The sequence below is a fragment of the Mercenaria mercenaria genome, chromosome 14 (genome assembly GCF_021730395.1).
Source record: "Mercenaria mercenaria strain notata chromosome 14, MADL_Memer_1, whole genome shotgun sequence".
Classification (NCBI taxonomy): domain Eukaryota; kingdom Metazoa; phylum Mollusca; class Bivalvia; order Venerida; family Veneridae; genus Mercenaria; species Mercenaria mercenaria.
In genome coordinates, this window is record NC_069374.1 from 51,526,539 (window position 1) to 51,547,528 (window position 20,990).

Below are 20,990 nucleotides of genomic sequence, written 5' to 3' on the forward strand. Positions count from 1 at the left end.
ACACGTCACACATTTGGTCTCCCTCTGACGTTTTCCTGTACACCGGCAAGATGGCATCCAAAAGTACAAAACAAAAGAATTTAACAAAAGAAGAGGAATTACTACTCCAGGACTTCAGCAGAAATGTGTCTACTAAGTCTTCAGCATTGTTTTATGGAAATGCGTTGATAGTTTCAGCCATTCCCATCTGTAAGTTGAATTAAAAGCAAATCAAACCTGACCGATTTTTGCCACGTAGGCAGGAAGCGAGTGGGTGGGGTACATTGTAGTTGAATAACATTAAACTTGCACAGGGCGCCTTTTAATATTTGGACGTTCAACATGTCCCTGTGTCAAGTTTAATCGAATGTCAGCCATTTGTATAGCACAGATTACGACTTTATTTTATTGAAGTGTAATGTAGGAAAACTCTCAAACACGTGAAACATTGGTTAACCGTAACTAAAACTGCACCACCAATCACTTCCCCGACGCATTTCACAGAAACTTCTAGCGTAATTTATTGAAATATCATGAACAATACAACACCGAATAAATATATAGAATCAATTATACATGTTTAGACGAAAACAAATATGTTTAGCCTACGACACTTGTAAAAAATCTGCGGCCATTATTTAACGCATGGGTACCGCCGAACGCATGTGGACTAGCCTTTTAAACTGCTTTGATAGGAATTTACAACTAATTTAAGTAACATTTAATAAAATTACAACCAATAAATGCTGATTACACCCATCGATTATAAACATATGCATACTACATAGACAATACGTTAGTAACGGGCCGCATTTTTTTTCAAATCCGACCGTGAGAATATTTTTTCGTCTAAAATTAATCTTTATAATAAAGTAGATTTGACAGTTCGTGTTGTGTTGTGAAAGTGAATGGATGTAAATTTCATTTTCAAAGTGCGGACTGATCTTCAATATCTTCAGTAAGACAGTATGTTCAATGGATGTGTAAATTAGGTTTCTTTGTCCGTTGTTGGTATTTAGCTATCGCTTTCAAGTAGGGGTGACTATTGAGGCCAATTTTGACTATTGCAATACTATTGATATTGCTTAAAAACTATTGCGATACTATTCTATTGCAGGTTACTATTGCGATACTATTGCAATAGTTATCGGCCATCATATTTTATACAGTAAAGCTACCAACTGGCATTGTTACACAGTGTAAGAGACGACACTGTTTATAATTGCTGTTAACACACATTGAGATGTTTGTATAACTGAAACGGACAGAAATAATTCTAACATTAAATATTTCTTGCCTTCCTTGGCTTTGGAACAATAAGTAAAACAATAAACCTATGCAAGGTATACTCAAACGAATCGGCCATTTTGTTGTGAATGTCAACATGTTTAATAACCCAAAGCATTGAAAAAGACGAAAATTAACGGGTCGGATTAAGGTGTACCAGCACTAAATGAAGGGCCCTACCGAACAGTTTGCTGTATAATACAAGTAGCCTTCTTTCTCCATGTCCATAGTACATTTTCTCATCTAAAATTAACAGGTCATTTAAATATATTTAATCAAAGTTTCTAAGAAACTAAATTTATTAAATAATTAAATTATCTTCCAGACTTCTCAGTCCTTTATGGTAGTTTAATTCCGTGAGGGTAATTATTGTAATGGAGGCGCAAATGAAAGCTGGCTCTGTTTCTTGGTTTATAAATTATAAATTATTTCTGTATTTACCAAAATTTCAGAACTATCGAACCTATCGATTGTTGAAGGAACTATCGGCGATTGTTATTGGATCGTGACTTTTCTATCGATGCATGCTATCGGGACACTTAGTATCGCAATGCATCGATAGTTCGATGTATCGTTACACCCCTACTTTCAAGTCACTTCTACTTTGAACTTGTAAAACCTTCCGCAAGAACTTTTGCGGAAAGCTCTACCGGGAAATTCATACTTTCGATAAAACGTCGGACTATATGAAATTTCAAATTCGTAAAATATTGAAGTCCGACGTTTATTTATAGAACTAGGGTACATTGGTAAATGGCTTTTGTTTATTTCCAGTTTTGATATGTTTTATGAAATAATCAAAACTGAAGTCTCAGTATATATACTGTTTTGGGGTTAAATTTAATCTGTTTGCATGAAATTGGTTCAAAACATGATATTTATGCAAGCACTGCTTCAGTTTCTTCATAAATTATCAAGTGTCAAAGTAGTACATAAAGTGTCTGGTACATAAAGTGTCGCACCCCAATAGTACCATACTGGATCTTGTGTGAGACAAGATATGTATGACTGCACATAAATTTTCACTTTCATCATCGGCTTTCATTTATAATTTCAAACCATTATATTGTAGGGGAAGTGTCTAGGGGTACGGATCCGTACCTCTAGAATCTGGGTCTAGAGGTACGGATCCGTACCCCTAGACAACACTGTATAGGATTGTCTACGGGTACGGACCTCCCGTTTACCAGGTATTTTGGCTTGTTTTCGTCTTTATTTTTGTTTAAATGTAATTAGTAATGTAGCTTTAAAGAAATTTCACAATATTATTGCACTTACATGGTTTATTTTGCAGTATTTTACCGATTGTTTACATTCATCTCCGGTAAGGATAAAAACCGAGAACTTCCGAATGAGTGGTGTGTGTTATAATGTATTTTTATCGTTGTCATCTTATTGAAAAAGAGCGTGACTGTGTGAAAATAGCCGTGAAAATAACAGTATATTTTCAAGTTGGAAAATGTAGCATGTATATTTCATATTTATTTGTCTTTTAACTGAACAGTTTAGGTTCCAACCTTTTACAGATCGAATGATGGACGAGTATGAGGAGTTACAGGTGGAAGAATCTGAGTTAAAGCAATAATAATATGCTTCAATGAAATACAGAGAAGAAAAGATAGTTCAAGTTTATTTTACATATATACACATAGATGTATAAATACACATGAAAATATTGTTATGAATTTATAGTCTTTCTGTAACATCGATATACCGCAGCACGAAAAACTTTTATCCCACCTTCTCGATCTCCTGGATGGACCCTATCTCGGTCATAGTGTCTTGGGAATCTTAATTTTTTTCCAACATCCACATAATGTTCCTTAAATTTGACACTAAGTTTGCAATTGAATATTGATACTTCTTCTCACCTTATTAAACATGTTACTATTACATCCAGTCCAAGATAAGAACGATCCTCTCTCCACGATACTCGCAACAAAAACGTGTTCCACACCAGCGTTCTTCAACTGCTTCACAATTGTCACAATATTTTCAAAAATCTGTTGAGGATTACAACTCGAATTTATGTCGTTTCCACCGAGATTTACGAATACGAATCTGAAATGATAATAATACTTGCGTAAATAAATTGGAGAAAAAAACACAATATATTAAAAAATATCTTAATGATAATTAATTATCATGATCATTTCAAGTTATCTCAGTTATGATATGTACTATACTTACTTTGGTTTATCTGCCAGCATTATTTGAAATTTATCATGGAACTTCCTCACAGTGGACATTCCTGGAACACCATAGAATTTTACTTCGCTATCATTAAGATCAAATGGGTGGTTCTTTACATATTTCTTCAGCCTTGAAACATAACTGTCTCCAAATACAGTATGTGGTCACTGCCAGGCTATAACTGAACGCTCTTTTCAATAAGATGGCAACGATAAAAAATACATTATAACACACACCACTCATTCGGAAGTTCTCGGTTTTTATCCTTACCGGAGATTAATGTAAACAATCGGTAAAATACTGCAAAATAAACCATGTAAGTGCAATAATATTGTGAAATTTCTTTAAAGCTACATTACTAATTACATTTAAACAAAAATAAAGACGAAAACAAGCCAAAATACCTGGTAAACGAGAGGTCCGTACCCGTAGACAATCCTATACAGTGTTGTCTAGGGGTACGGATCCGTACCTCTAGAATCTGGGTCTAGAGGTACGGATCCGTACCCCTAGACACTTCCTATATTGTAATGGTCAATGTCTTTTCTACTTGGGTCAGTGTTCCCATTCAATTAAATATGTACGTTTTTCACGCACAGATTTCACATTCCACGTAAAGAAAAAATCTCCCGAGGGTGAAATCACGCAAAGAAAAATAAAACAGACATCATTGTGTTTAATCAGTATTCCATAATATCATCGCTGTGTACCTTCACTAATTAAAATATTTATTCAACAGGTCTAGGAAAGTGGAATATTTACAGATTATCTGTAAAGTTACAGATAATCTATAAATTTAACTGAAAGTTGCAACTGACCTTTATTTATGCATACCATATGTAAATAAATTAAGGCAGTGGCTACGATTACGGTACCGTAATCCTAGCCTCCGGTTCTAGGATTACGGAAGTTCCGTATTCCTAGACAAACCTATGAGGATAGGCTAGGATTACGGAAGTATTTTAAGAGGCATAAAGTATATGTTAGGACACGCATAAATGATGTTGTAAACTTACTTATTTCACTTAATTTTTCATGCCTGCCTTATTATTTCGTGTTTTCTATCCGCCGTTTGGGGTTAGTATAATCTTAATGGTGGCGCGCGGAAATATATTAGAAATATGAGTGTCAAAGTTAGATTAAAAAAAAAATCTAGTTAGATTTAAAAAAAATCTATACATTGAATTTTATGATTTATAACCATATTGTATGTTATTAAAGACCATTTGTGTTGACTTGATGATGGTATATACGAAACATAGATAATTCTATATTTCCGCGCACCGCCATTAAGGTTATACTAACCCAAAACGGCCGATCGATAGCACGAAATATTTAGTGAAATTAAGTGAAATGAGTAAGTTTACAATGTCATTTATGCATATACTTCAGTAATCCTAGCCTATTCTCATAGGGTTGTCTAGGAATACGGAACTCCCTTAATCCTAGAACCGGAGGCTAGGATTACGGTACCGTAATCGTAGCCACTGCCATAAATTAATTTCAAGCTGCGATTTTGTGTCTAAATATAATTTCAGCAGTTTTCAAACACTTCATCTGTAAATTTACAGATTGAAAAATCTATAAATTTATAGATTATCTGTAAATTTACAGATAATGATATTCCACTTTCCTAGACCTGTTCAGTTCTGATGCAAATTGAGTTTACTTTCATTTTCGATTCATTTTGGTAACCCGGATGTGTGTCATAGTGGACTGGTACTAAAACTCGATAATGCGGTATCGGTAATATACAGAAATTATTCACTTTTGCGGTACACAGTCAACCTTGCAATTTGATGTCATATGTTTTGTCTGCAACGAAGTGGACATGCAGTGAACAATTTCCGACATGTTTGTAACTGCGGGTGGAAATATGCAACATTCGTCAACACAGCCCAAACAACATGAAACTGACAACAACTGCCCCCACCCCCAGCCCTGTTTCCATTGCCCAAGGTTGAAAAGCATCCAGAAAACAACTGCTATATAGACCAGAATGGGCAACAGAATTTTACTGGCTGCACTATGTCACAAAGAATACTTAGAAAATTGTTTATTTCTTTTATTTGATCACTTTAATGTTGTCACCCCCACTTTTCATGTTTCACCCCAGATCTGTTTGGCTGGGGGTGAAAACACCCCAGCCAAAAAATGTAGTGGGAACACTGTTAGGTGGTATCAAGTCAACGTCCCCTAGTCAAACACTCGCTATTTTGGTCAAAACATCCCCATTTGATTTAGAATTTGGTCAAATCACCAGTCTTGAGGTAATCGAGTACAGTAATTGTAATCACTTGTAATTGATTACTCAAATACAAGTATTCAAATGTATTTGATTACTCACCTCAATCTGATTACATGTAATGTAATTTAATCAATTACAGTGAATTTTCTGCCTGTAATTATGATTACTTTTGATTACTCTCTGATTACTGGAGGAATAGTATGACACCGGGGTATAAATATATATATTTACAATGTAAGTGATTATCTAATATGTTTGCTTTACTTCATCTGGAGAATATTCCTAATAAGTTCAATGTATTCAAAAACATTTCAGTTCATTATTATTCCTAAACAATTGAGAGGTATGATAAATGCAGTTTGCCATCTTAGTATAGTCTTAAGTTTAACTTGAGGATCAATAACGGTACCCACTTGTCACCTACAGTGGGTTCAAGTCTTGTGCACAGGTGAGAATATGACATTTAGCAGTTAATATACAAACAATTTACACAATGCCCATTGGTAATTATTATTATACCAGATTTATATAGCGCCCTTTTCATGATCAATTTCACGTTCAAAGGCGCTTTACATAGTTCAAATGCAGCCACACAGGCAGGGCTCCGTTAAGCGGCATCCCAGCGTAAAATACGCCAGAAATTCTGGTCCATACACCGATACACAATCTTAGAGGCGTACAAAGGACTTCCGATATTTTCAAAGGACGACAAAACCAATACACAGTGACGTAACTTTACTAGACTGACGTGACTAGCTCCGCCCCATAACTTATCAAAGCGGTTTAACACTTGATGATTGACAACCTCGTAAAAACTGCTGGCAGTGTTTGAAGTGTGTGACCATGTGAAAGCATCGTGTCTGATAGAGAACGTCTGTAAATGTAAACTGTTTTCCAGATCAGCTGACATGTTTAGAAGGCGTTAATTGCAGACAACAAAAGGCTTGGATTAAATTGGTGAAACAAGCTCCTAAGTCGGAAGACAAAGTAACTTAATTGTGGAAAATATATTGATAATTTCAGCACAAAAACCTCAGCAAGTAACTATATTTTAGCAAATGACATTTCACATCCAGTTTAAATTAATAATACATTTTTTCTGACCGGTAATAAATTTGCTACTTACTTTGGATTTTCATAAATGATAAATCCTTCTTTTACAGTATTTTTAGAAGAAGAAAGAAACATTCAGTTTGTCTCCTGACCTATTAAAAACTGATATCTTTGACACATTTCGACCAGCACATGGCAGCTGACATCAAAAGGAGTGTCGGCAAAATTTTCCTTTATTGATTTTCTTTGATAAGGGATGAAAGTTAACTGGTTGGGTATTGCAAGGTGAATGACGTAATTTGACATAATTCTACTCCCAAGTAAAATTTACTTCAGATTTTTTAAGTGGATTTTCCGTTTTGTAGCTGAACAACAGTAAGTCTGGTGGTTTTATTAAAATGCTGACTGTTGCTATGAATTAAAAAACAATAAAATATTTTTTGTTAAATAAGATGTTTTCTAATCTATCTAGTGGTCCTTTTCTCTAAATCTATTACTTTATGCACTGTTCTGAACCAATTAGTATGATGATGATAGTAATGATTATGATGGTGATGATGATGTTGATGGTATTGAAGGTCACTGTACAAAGTGATAACATGTAGGACTCCAAGAAAATTTAAGAGGGACTCCAAAATCTGAATGTTAGGCAGTCCTGACTCCATGAAATTGAATGCTAATGGAAGACCTGTGTGACACAGGGCGCATAATTCATCCTCTGCTAGTACAGACAGAGCGATCTGACTAGAGGGACAGGGTGAGACAAAGCCCCCACGACAGAGAGATCAGAAATCAGATACAGGCTTGTCTGGCTAACTTAGCCTAGCTTGTTGCGAATAGACAGCCTGGTTCTTTAACATGCCCAGTGTATAGCACTGATACACGCAAGGATTGTCTGGGTTCCTGACCAGTACACCTCTAGTTGGGTGGGAAACATTGAAAAGCGTTTCTGAAAATTTCCGAGTAGCTCCTGGGGATCGAACCCCCGACCTCAGGATTGGAAGGCCAGTGTGCAAACCACTGAGCTATCCGTCCTCCCTGCAACCATGACATGCCTGAATTGAAATCAAAATGTAATTATTACATTTAGACTAATTTATACTTCAAAATGCACTGTTAGAGATTTTTGTCAGCAGTTCCTTCTCTGCAACCAACCATTCATTTCAACACTTTACTGAAAGATGTTATAGTGGGTGCTGATATAAAGGGTTGTTCTGGGCTTGTGAATTTTGACAGAATTATGCGCCTTTTTAACTTAGAAATTTTGTTCAGTTTTCTGATAAAGTCAAATATCTCTGTTACTATTAAAGCTTTTGACTTGAAACTCAAAATAGTTATTTACTATCAAAATCTACACCAAGAGACACAATTCCTATAACTCTGGTTTGAATTTTGACAGAATGATGCCCCTTTTTAACTTGGATTTTTTTTTTACTGGCAAAGCTGTTAAAGTTTTTGATAAAGTCATATATCTCTGTTACTATCAAAGCTATTGACTTGAAACTTAAAATAGTTATTTACCATCAAAGTCTACATCAGGAGAAACAATCCCCATAACTCTGATTTGAATTTTGACAGACTTATGCCCCTTTTAACTTTGATTTTTTGGTTAAAATTTTGATAAAGTCAAATATCTCTGTTACTATTAAAGCTTTTGTAATGTAATCAATTACTGACACATGTATTCAGCCCCAAGCCTGCAAATCACCGCCTAGAATTTAGTAGAAAATATCCCCTATTTTGCTTAATATAAAAATTTATATAGTTTTTAATTTTGTTTAACCTCTATTTTTAGCTCGACTTTTCGAAGAAAATGTAGAGCTATTGCACTCACGCCAGCGTCGGCATCGCCGTTGGTTAAAGTTTTTTATAAAGTCAAATATCTCTGTTACTATCAAAGCTATTGACTTGAAACTCAAAATAGTTATTTACTATCAAAGTCTACACCAGGAGACACAATTCTCATAACTATAAATTGAATTTTAACAGAGTTATGCCCCTTTTTAACTTGGATTTTTTTTTTTTACTGGCAAAGCTCAAATTCAGAGTCAAGCACTGAGAAAAGTCGAGCGCGCTGTCTTATGGGCGCCTTTTAATATTGGAAGTGTCTAGCCGTAACACCCATCAGTTATAAACATATGCTTAGTACATAGACAATACGTTTGTAACAAGCCGCATTTTTTTCAAAGCCGACCGTGAGAATTTTTTTTGCTTAAATCATTCTTTATATTTAGATTATAATAAGGAAGATTTGACAGTTTCGTGTTGTGTTGCAAAAGTGCATGGATGTTAATTTCACTTTCAAAGTGCGGACAGATCTTCAATATTTTCAGTAAGACAGTATGTTCAGTTGGTGTGTAAAATAGGTTTCTTTGTCCGTTTTGGTATTTAGCTATCGTTTTTCAGTCACTTCCACCGTGAACTTGTAAAACCTTCCGCAGGATATTTTGCAGAAAGCTCTACTGGGAAATTCATAACTTCCATAAAACGTTGCACTATATGAAATGTCAAAATCGTAAAATATTGAAGTCCGACATTTATTTATAGAACTAATATTACTCAAAATCAATTTTATTAATGCCTAAATTGATTTAATCTACACTTCACACTATACACATAAATTGAGCTATATATTAAGGTTATACACTAGTAGGAGGTGTCATAAACCCATTAATTAGTACATGAGCCATAGGGTTGATTGGTACCATCTGGGGGGATTAATTCTTATAGTGATTTTTGGAAAGGCATACAACCCTGGAGTAAGATAATATGTGATAGCAATGTATCGATGGTAGCTTTTGGTGTGACATCATCTTGATATATGCCTACACTTAGATACAAGTTCAGGTGAGCTAAAATATATCCAATGTAGACATACGAATTATGGAACATATGCTTTTCAGTTTGAATAATTGATGTATTTGTAACAAGTATTTAAAAACAAACAAAATATTTCCTTAATTTTCGACCTTTTTGGGTTTGCTTCTTTGAATAAATGTTAATTAAAATAATGATTATGAAGAACATCTTAATAGCACGGACAATTAATAAGCATAATTATAGCTCATAATTAGATTTTCTTCCGATAGATGTTAGACCTTGAGGTACCATTTCCCCCTGCCTTCCCTAAGGAATCAAGGAATATTCAACATTATGACTTTCGGAAAGTACATACCGAATGCTTTTTATTCCTACATGAATGCCGTTTAAACGTTAGGGCTTTTGTAACTTATGTGACATTTAATATGTTTCCTAAAACATTTAAGACGATGAAATAGTGCTACACAATGATTAAGAAAAAGTGCAGTCTGTAGTTTATTAACAACCTTATACATGTATAACAATGAACTGAATGTGCTTTAAAACAATATATCTTTCACGTACCCGTAAACATCTTAATTAGTGTAATTTACGTAACAGTGATTTTATTCCAACCTTATAGATATTTTACTTGTACTAATAACCCAGTAACCAAGATGTTTATGATTCTTCTATATAATTGAAAGTACAGACTGACTAGTGTTTCTTATAACTATTTTTCTGCAGTGGTAGGAACTTTTCCATGATGTAATCTCCGTATAAGTTTTATGTTACCAAAATGTACAAAACTGAAATTTCTAACGTGAAGAAAATGCCCTGCACAGATCAGGAAAAAATTATAACATATTATAATAACTATACATAATTTGTGCTGTTGAATTAGATATTTACTAGAATGCAGTGAATCACAATCTCATTCCAATAGTTGTGCGAATTTTACGTTACAATAATATGTGTTACCAAAATCAGTACAAATCAATTATAAATGTTCAAGAACATAATTATACATGTATATAATTATACTGAAATACAATTTAGAAATGGGCCTTAAACAAGTAGAAAACAAATAGATACTCATTGGAACACCATGGCTTCATAGGGACAGAATCATTCTTAGTTTAAATGTTAGAAATCTCCTGACACTTACTTATTAACAGATGACACATATATTCAACCTTAATTATTTGACCTTCAACCAATGTTTATGTAAACAAGTAAAGGAACTTGCTGAAAATTCAAGCCTTGAAAATCTGTTGAAAGTCAAACAGTGTTCAAAGAGTACTTTCAAAAGTACCAACACTTCAAAAGTGTCAGAGAGAGACATCACGGAAAAGGGCACACTTCTGTATATACTTTATTGATATTATTCATGATATACTGGCATTAATACAGGCCACAAATGTCAACGACCTAGATGTGCAAATAGGAGTCTGGCACAAGTTGTGCCCACTATTATTTGCGTCCAATCATATGGACGATGCAATATATCTACCTGCTTATCTGTTAGTTTATACTAATTTGTTTTAGCTCGATTGTGATGAAAGCTTCAATCCTATTGGTATCACTCTCGAGTCCGCTTCCTGGAAAACCAGTACTGGTGTCATTAGAAAAGACATTGTTGTGTCCCAGTAGGGCTCTCGAACCTACGATTCCTGCATTGAGCCTTATCCACTAGACCACCGATCCCCTATCTGCTCCTAATGATGAGTCTTGAAGTAACCCACCCTTGTGCAGAAAAGCTTTTTAGGGTTCGTGGCTTCAGTGTGTCTAGATCAGCCGCAACAGCATCACAGAATGTGTAAATTACTATAGAACAGACTATCAACCTTCATGCCAAGAAAAAGGAAAGCATCATAACCTTCAGCAGACAATATTCTTCATACTACATGTGTTACCAATTAAGGTAACATATTGTAACGTAAATTACACTTTTACATTCAATTAATTAACATGGCATTTGATATTTAACCGAAGAATGATTTTATAGATTAGTTAAAATATTTCTTTTCTATACATAATACTAAATAAAAACGACTTTAACATGTTTATATGAAATATTATGAAAATCTTGATTTTATGGTAACGTATTTACCTGTATAAAAGTACCATTTGGTATTATTCAGCATAAAAATGTTTACTGTTTAAGCATAAGAACATTGATACAGAAGTAGGCATGAATATGCACCTTTAGAAGACAGATCAGATAGTTAAACATCATGTTTAAACAACATATTTTGTGTTTTTCGTCTACACGTGTATTGTCACGTAAATTACAATAACAACAAGGTGGCTTTGATATTAAAACTATTGGTCTGCTAATAACTGTCTAATTGTTAATTTAACATACCAAAACTAGTTCAGAAATTGCTTTGATTTAACGATATTCATACTTTTCTATTCAGTATCATGTATAGAAGTATTAATTAATTTCAAACAAATAGGTAACGCACATTAATATGCCGTAAATTACAAGCGCCCCAACAGCCAATGGCAGACAACTTGGTTTTGTGATATGTAGAATTCTACTACCTTATACTCTATGTATTTAAACATGTCATATTAGTTCAAGAATTAGCAAAAACACTTTCTAACTGCATATTATCAGTCAGGGGTATAACTGTTTCAAGTTATCGCAGTTTATAACCCATTTGAGTTATTGGTTAAACTTTGATAACTTGTTTCAGTTATCATAAAATATTACAAAGCCCTCTTGTGCCAATTCCTCATTTTGAATGAGACTAATGCAATTATTTCCTGAATCCTTGACCTTTTATCTTTCCAGCTATGCAGTAAAATTTTTTACGCAAGGCTGATAAAGTTTTACCAAAAGCTTTAAAGTTATAAAACTCTTAATATCTCATTATTATCCCATTATGCTTATCAGGTCATGCTCAGACTAAAAGAGAATTTGATTAACCATAGTTTGCTACTAATTTGACTTTAAAGGTCACTTTGTGAGAACAGCAAAAAGACTTTTTTTTGAATAACTTACCTGAGTTAACTATATCTTATAACTAATAAAAGTTATAAAATGCTTGAAAAAGTAACTGAAATAAGATACATAACTTAAAACAGTTACACCCCTAACTGATTATGAAACAATATTTATGTTCTTTAATTATGTTTAAGTACTGGTCTTTGTTTGTCTGTAATTGCAATCACTAAACGCTAAAGAGGCAATATTTTAATAACAGTTCTATTAAATACATAAAATACATAAACTAAGCTGTTTGTCTATCAATTTCCAAGTAAATATATTCCAAAATAAGAGAGAACTATTAGTTTGAAATAGAAATTCTACTTATGTATAACGGAAGTTTGATGAGAGTCTATTTTGGGGTGGTGTTACTACATGGCTAATAACGCACCAAAAGCTACCACCACTACAATGCTATCACATAGTTTCTGAATTGTCAGATGTTTACCTATCCAAAAATAGCATTGAGCTTTAATCCCCTCGGATGGTACCGCTAGTCAAAATTTCTGGGTCCGGCTCATGGACTAAATCTACAGTTACAAGATGTGAACATTTGAGAAAGGATTATCATTTTCTTAGCACAATCAAATTTAATTATACAGATACGAATATGAATTTTATCATATCATATTATAAACATCAGTCAATATTTAAAGTGAGAAAATAACATTATCAGCTACTTCCAAGGAGTACATGGATCAATTTATTGGAACATTTTAGAGTAATTTTCAAAGGTTATCCTTATCTATACAGTAGATATTTTATTTTTCATAAGAAATTTGTTTGAAAAGTAACAAAAAAAACAACGACTTGACAAAACTTCTTTTATGGAATATATAATTTTTTAGCTTGACTTCAAGAAGAATAGAGGAGCTATCCTACTCGCACCGGCGTCAGCGTGAGTGTCACACAAACGAAGTTTGCGTATCACCCCAAATATTTTCAAAGTCCATTGAGATATTGCTTTCATATTTTGCATACTTGATTACCATCATGACCCCATTCTGTTAACAGGAGCAAACAACACTATCAAGCATTTTGACTGAATTATGGCCCCTTTTCGACTTAAAATATGCTTATATTATAATGTTAAAGTTTTGCTCATAGCTTATATTATACTATCAAGCACTGAGAATAGTCAGCTTATATTATACTATCAAGCACTGAGAATAGTCGAGCGCGTTGTCAACTGACAGCTCTTGTTTATTACTGTATGTGCAACCAGGATCTGCATCTGACATGAGGAGTAGGTACTACCATTGTTTAACCCTTAGCCAGCTGCAGGCGAATTTAACAGCCTTTGCAAACAGCTTGGAACCAGATCAGACACCGATTAAATCGGCGTCTGATCAGGTTCCAAGCTGTTTGCTACACTGACAATATTTCTTCCAATTTTTGAGCAAATTGAATGAACTTTACAATTTTAGCAGACGACATTTCCAGCAGACGACAATTTATCTAGCATGCTAAAGGTTAATAAGAGAGTTATCATTATCTACTATATTTGTTTCCAATATCTGAGCATAATAAATACTGAAAGTTCTAATTTGGCATGGAAATATGGAAATTGGGCAAAAGCCGAGGAAAAGACGGAGTTTGTTAACAGAGGTCGAAAACTGAAGAATCAATTGTAAAAAAGGAGAAAGAGTGAAAATAAAAAGTCATTTTGGCTAACTATATGTACTTTAACTTAACAAGTGTTTCAGTTAGCACTATAATAATTATATTCTGTATTCACATCAAAAATTATAGTATAAGAGTCAGTCATTAAGTATGTAATGCACAATAATGGAAGAATTTTACCAGAAGAATTAAGACTGTAGATCATCCGTATTATTATGTTGAGTCCCATACTAAAGCTTTTTCTGTACTGTTGATTATGTAAAATGTATCTGTTTTGTTCTTTGTTCATGTTGTAAATATGTAAAATGTAATTTTTGCATACGTCAATATCTCTCCTCCACATATAACATAGGAAGGACCTTTTCTATGGTGATCTTTACATTACGATTCTATGTGGAAATATCCATTTTTTCTTCCATTCAGTTTATGTTTATCATTATGTGAATAAACGGCAAAACACGACATTGTCACTGTTTCAAACAACGCGCCCTAAGTTTTAGGTTAAACATATTTTCATGGCTCTGCTTTGTGTCACATGATTGATAACAACCTCCGCACTGTCCGCTGTACCGAGTGTAATTGCGGACATGTAAATACAGCCAGGTAGCCAAAATGAAACCTAATGTTTACGCTTTATTAACATGTTTTACCGTTTTTAAAATTTTTTTCAGGGTTGTACTGGAGGATTCACCAAATGGACTTATACCAGTCGGGGATTCTGTTTGCAGTCGGCACCCTCATCAGTACATACCTTGTAGCATTCGCATACAAAAATGTCAAGTTCGTTCTCAAACACAAGTAAGTGTTTATCTGTAAATCACAGAAAATTTAGTAGATTTTGTCAAAATAGTAAGCTTGAATCTGTTCAATTACCATATTGCAAAAATTGTAGAAACCCTGATTTATTTTTCATCACCATTTTGCAGAATTACTGTACAGCCTGTAATAAATAATAGGCCACCTAAGGGTTTATGGCAAAAAGTGGACAACTTGTCTCGAACGACTTAATGTTTTCTTTAACATTAACAACACAAATGGGAAGTAATAACCTGCTCTCTTAAGAGACGTTGTCTCTGAGTAAGTTTGACTGGTTCAAACATATGCATGTAGCTTATATAATATCATTATTGGATTTAAACATCAATAGCTCTTATTTTCTTGTGTAAACAAAATTGAAGTAGTGTGTAGTTTCGGTTGTGATCCCACAGAACTGTTTCCTTTTCGGGTAGGAGTAAGTATTTACTATCAAAATTTTTCAGAATTGCCCAGAAACGAGAGGATGCTGTTGCCAGAGAAGTGATGAAAAAAGTAGCTGATGATAAGAAAATGAACAAAAAAGAAAAAGATGAAAGGTATGAATTATAATGTTACTATTTTGTTTCTTTTGAAGTCTTTAATTATGATACGCCTAAATTAAATACACTAAGTTTTGACTAGTTTAGTCTCAGCAGATTTCTTTTTGACAAACCAAGTAACATTAATGATTAATAGGCCTTAATTCTCAGTGAGGTGTTAGATGCTTACATTATTTTGAATTTCAGATCACTGAGATTTCGTTTCAAAATCAAATAAAAAGACTTCCATTTTTAGTCTCAGGAGCTACTTGTAACTTAAGCAGCAATTAAGAAGCCTATGTAACATGGCTGAACAAAGTCAGCCTTAGCTTTGATTGTCAGTAAAACAGTTTGATGTTTTCACTATCATTCATTGGAAAAACAGTATTTGGCGTCTGTAAAATCATTTTTGTAAAGCTTTTTGGCAGACTTAACTATTTGAGCCACACCATGAGAAAACCAACATAGTGGGTTTGCGACCAGCACGGATCTAGACCAGTCTGCGCATTCGCGCAGTCTGGTCAGGATCCATGCTGTTCGCTTTTAAAGCTTATTAGAATAGGAGAAACTGTTAGCGAACAGCATGGATCCTGACCAGACTGTGCGGATGCGCAGGCTGGTCTGGATCCATGCTGGTCGCAAACCCACTATGTTGGTTTTCCCGTGGCACGGCTCACTTATCTGTCAGATTTTGTATAGTTACATGGTTTGAGATACAGAATGTTACAATGATTCTGTAGACCTATAAATCAGATATATTCACTATGCTAAAACTTATGGTATTGGTAATTTGAGATTGAAACAGTTAAATATATATGTGTGATAAAACAATTGCGATACATGGTCAATTTTGGAGGCATGCAAGACTATTTAAATTTAACCATGATTACACTTCTTTAAGTATTGTTTTTATGCCCCCGAAGGGAGGCATATTAGTTTTCAACCGTCTGTTCGTTAGTTCTTTCGTCACAACGTTAACTTTTTGCATGAAGGCACTTTACTTGCGAACCACTGCACCGAGGACCTTCAAACTTCATATGCTGATAGTACTTACTGAATACACAACCCCTACTGACTTTGGGGTCACCAGGTCATAGGTCAAGGTCACCAGGTCAAAGGTCAAGGCGCTGCGGGAGCATTTGTCACCATTAGTGACAGGTCTTGTTCACAAATACAGAGACTGCAGGGACTGCGTTTTAGGCGAAGTTGAGCGAAAACTTCGCTTTAAAATATTTCACTTCGCCCTTCACGCCAAGAAAAGCGAAGTTCAAGTCGCCCTAAAATTGGATGAAAGTAAAACATAATCGGCAGTAAAGTGCGCCGATATTATACATCTCGGTTATGTAAAGTCTGTAAACACAATACGCAATACACAGGATGTCACCGGGAGGCACGCGCGGCGAAACGTGTCCATGACAACAAAAGATGATCACTCGATTTCAGATTGACGCCGCATGATAAGCTGCTAATTGTTTGCATTTAATGTGATTGCAGTAAACGATAATTAAAGAATGAAAGAGTAATAATTAAAGCTGACCGACATCGGAGATCAGTGAGCCCGAAAACTTCGTAAAACGGTGATAATTAACTTCCGAATTACAAACCTAATTACGTGTCAGTCGGCGCGTGGAGTGATTGACATCTGTCAGTAGCTAATTAACATACGACGCTCCGCCTACTGTCATACTTAAATTGTGGCGGCGAACAATTGAAATTCACCGAGATTTTGATTCACAATGCAGAACTTCGAACTCGAGACGCATTTCGCGGATCGAGCCGACGCACGGGACACATTTTTTGTGCGGGTCAACTACGAGTTTTTCTTGATTTTCGCGGGTCAAAACACGGAACCTCGGGTCAACCGAACGCCCTCGGTACCTGTCTTATCCAGTTATTCTTGTTTTCAGATAAAAATCGTTTCGAAATTTTTATTGCCATCACAGTGTAGACTACCCGTTACTCCCGACGTTTATTTTTCAATTGGGATCTGCTTACTATTCATTTTAATCTGCATTTCTCTTTCATTAAAAACAGATATAAGTTAAATATATGGCCGTTGACAAACTATTAAATTTGTTGTTTGATAAAAATAGCAGACAACTCTTTTAGTTAATTCTGAAATGTGTTAAAGGGAGGTAATACATTTAACCAATTTTTAGATTTTTTATGTCAAAATATGTAGTTTTAAAAAATATTGCCCCTGATTTTTAAGTATTTTATCTACTGATCAATACAAATAACATTTCATTGTAAGATTGAGAGGTTTTTAAACTCTGTAGTTTGTCAAATTGAAGGAACATAAAAAATGTAAACTCAGAATGCTCACATACCTGAAAAAGCTGCTCTAGGAAGGAAAAAAGTTAATCCAAGAAATATTAAGTACTGATTATATGAGGAAAGATTTGTTGTGTCAAGTTGTTAAACATTTTGCAGTAAAACAGTACAAATATGTACTGTATTGTTGAAACATTGCACCATTTTTATTTAAGTCATAGCAAGATAATACTACAAATGGAACTGAATAAACATTGTTATTGTTATTTAATGCATGTAAGCAATGTCCTGTCTCACGTTTGCCGAACTTCTCCCAAAATTTCAAAACTTCTCCCTGTTTCCCCAGGAGGGAGAAGTCACTTCTCCCTAAATTTCCAGGCTAAGGTAGTCCCTGGACTGAATATAGCTAAAATAAATCTGCTGCAAATTGTGCTGATTTTAAAATACCATACTCAAGCCATTTAATCCTTAATAGCATATAGGAGTCACACCATGAAAAAAAATCAACATAGTCCATTTTGCGACCAGCATAGATCCAGACCAGACTGCAGTCTGGATCCATGCTGGTTGTGAATGCAGTTGGTTGGTTTTCTCATGGTGTGGCTCAACAATTTGAAATGTTCAACTTTCAGGATTTTATGGAAGAAGAATGAGGTGGCAGACTACGAGGCAACTACGTTCTCTATATTCTATAACAACGCCTTTTATTTGGTGCTTCTGATTGCGATGTCTTTTTACGCTCTCAAGAATTTCAATCCAAATGTGTATCCTTTATATGTATAATGTACAAATTGCTTGAAATAAGGCTTTTACACAGTTTGCTACAATATTGCAGGTTAGTTGAAGGTATTTTTTGTCATGTTTACTGCTGCAAATCTTGTTAGCAGCATAATATGATGGATGGTCACATTCTGAGAGACTTTGGCATAGTTGTCTTTTCATATTGAGACAAATGCTTGCAGAAAATCTTGGCGTGTCTGTTCAAGGTTTACGTTTCTCTTGAGCGCAGGTTTATACTGACAGTATACATACTGCATTGCTTTGAGGGGGGTAGTAATATTGCCAACCAAGCAGTTTGATATACAGATGTAGATAAAAAAAAACAAAAACTGTTAAATGCATAAATTTGCTCAAAAATGCACATTTTGCTCTGTTATTCTTATCATATATAAAAAAGGGTCTAACCCACACATTTTAGGCAAAGAATATTTTTTCTCAAAAACCCATAAAAATGAGTACTCTGAAATTGCCCAATGGTGCAAACTTACTGACATAAGATTTTTGTAAGATATTCTTACAAATAACTAGAAGTATTGTGCAGAAGATAGTAAACCATTGCAACACTTTTGAAATAATGCAGAAAAATTTACATTGTTCAAGTTTTACCAATATCTTCCTTTAGTTTCACCCACTTTAGTTTATCTTTTTTAGTGTCATATATACATTCTATGCCATACTTGGTGGAAATGAACATATTGAAAATTTTCACCCATAATGTTGGTGAGTAGCTTGAAAGCCTTTGCAAAGAAACTGTATTTAATTATCTTTTACAGGTGCTGATATCCCAGTGTAGTGTCAGCAGCACTATCAAAATTTTCTTTAGTATTATGTAAATTAATTTTTGCATCCTGAAGTCCTAAGTATAAATTTCAGACTTAAAGAATTGATTGTGGACTAAATCCACTTTAGGCTTTCTGTTTCTGTGTAATTTAGTCCATGGCAGGATTTGCAGACAATATGAACTTCATTGAAGCCTTGAATGCTGTAAATATCTCAACATTTTGTTGATATTTCCCTTAACTTTTTCTTCAGAAATTATGTATTTTCAGTCGGAGCAGCTGCCGGTCTTCTAGCTCTCTTTTCAACAAGTACCAAATAAGATATATCATGAAGTATAGTTCTTTACATCAAAGTGTGAAAGTGGTCAAAGGATAGTTGTATATATATATATGTGACAGACTTTTCATTGTATTGGACCCACCAAAGATTTATTAATGCAGCAGAAATATTATTGCAGGTTTTGGCAGTTAAAATAGTTCACATATCTTAGAAGCATTTAGAGTGGAATGTAGCATTCTGTTGTGAAAGACAGTGATTGTTTAAAATATGTTAGAAAGGTTTCGGTTGTTTTTAATCAGCGAAGTCTTACCTTCTTATAATTGAAAAATTTGCTCCATTCAGGAAAAATGTAAAAATCTTTTTTCAAAAGAAGTGTTGAAATCATGAACATCTAAAAAAAAGCGTTTTGTTTTCATTGTTCATGAAGCCCTCCATTTAAAATGTATCATCTAGTTTTGTTTCGATATATGTATTTGATGTTATTTAAATCACACAAAGAAATGAGAAACAGCGAAAATGAAGTCCATTAAAGTGAAAAAGTATAGCTGTACATGTTTGAAATTAAGGTGATAGAGTAATGTTTTTTATGTCAATAAAAAGTAAAACTGTAATGGTGTTGCTTGTATAGAACCAGTAGTTTTAACCACATTCAGTTTGCGTGTGATCACTCAATGCCCGTTGTCCTTACTTCAGATGACATCTTGAAAACTATGGGTCAGCCTTGGTCAGAAGCACCCTGGCATGTAGCCTGGGAATCCAGTCTGACAATTTCTAACTCTTTTTTTAACCTGTAAATTGACAGCCTGGGGAAACATGTTTTCCGACCGCAGCGCCACCTATATTACACCTGAAATATGAGGGTGTTTATAAAGAATGGTAAGTTCTGAAAGCAATAATCCATGGCTAAAAATAGAAACGGAATTCTCACGGAAAAGACTGATTGGAATCGTGTATTTCTGAGGGTTACCGAACATTTCCGGGCCATAGACAAATACCAATTTGTACCTCCCTAGCTTTTCCAGCAAGGAATATGTCAGTTTAAACTTAAAATTGCGTCATAACTATCAAGATGTTACATTAATGCAGACCTGGTGATCTACGAAAACTGCCAGATTTTCGGCAGCATTGCCTCGTTTTCGTTTCAAACAAGCGTAATTATGATCACATGTAAATTAGGCTAATTATAGAAAATCAATAATCGGTAGTGGCATGGAAACTCCTTCAGATTTCCCCAGGTGTTGATAATATCAGAAACTCGATGAATGCCAATTAACACTAATTAGCGCAAATTAAGTGGGATCTTTATACATAAATATTAGGTATGATTTCTTCTGACAAAGCACAAATATTATCAACGTCTTCC

The 20,990-nt window shown here is 34.4% G+C and overlaps 1 protein-coding gene across 1 annotated transcript; it reads left to right on the top strand.

Moving 5' to 3' along the window:
• Positions 1-16: 16 nt before the first annotated feature.
• LOC123527493 (translocon-associated protein subunit gamma-like) lies at positions 17-20,238 on the top strand. The gene is made up of 5 exons (XM_045306978.2): positions 17-189; positions 14,852-14,978; positions 15,440-15,532; positions 18,421-18,552; positions 19,601-20,238. Exons 1-5 carry the CDS (start codon positions 51-53, stop codon positions 19,665-19,667), a joined length of 558 nt encoding a protein of 185 aa, XP_045162913.1. The 5' UTR covers positions 17-50; the 3' UTR covers positions 19,668-20,238.
• The last annotated feature ends 752 nt before the right edge of the window (positions 20,239-20,990 follow it).

Excerpts from the sequence above, each read along its gene's own strand:
- LOC123527493 (XM_045306978.2), top strand. The coding sequence starts at position 51 with ATGGCATCCAAAAGTACAAAACAAAAGAATTTAACAAAAGAAGAGGAA. Across the intron at positions 14,979-15,439 it reads AAGTTCGTTCTCAAACACAA|AATTGCCCAGAAACGAGAGG; the intron begins GTAAGTGTTTAT and ends AAAATTTTTCAG. Across the intron at positions 15,533-18,420 it reads AAAAAAGAAAAAGATGAAAG|GATTTTATGGAAGAAGAATG; the intron begins GTATGAATTATA and ends TTCAACTTTCAG.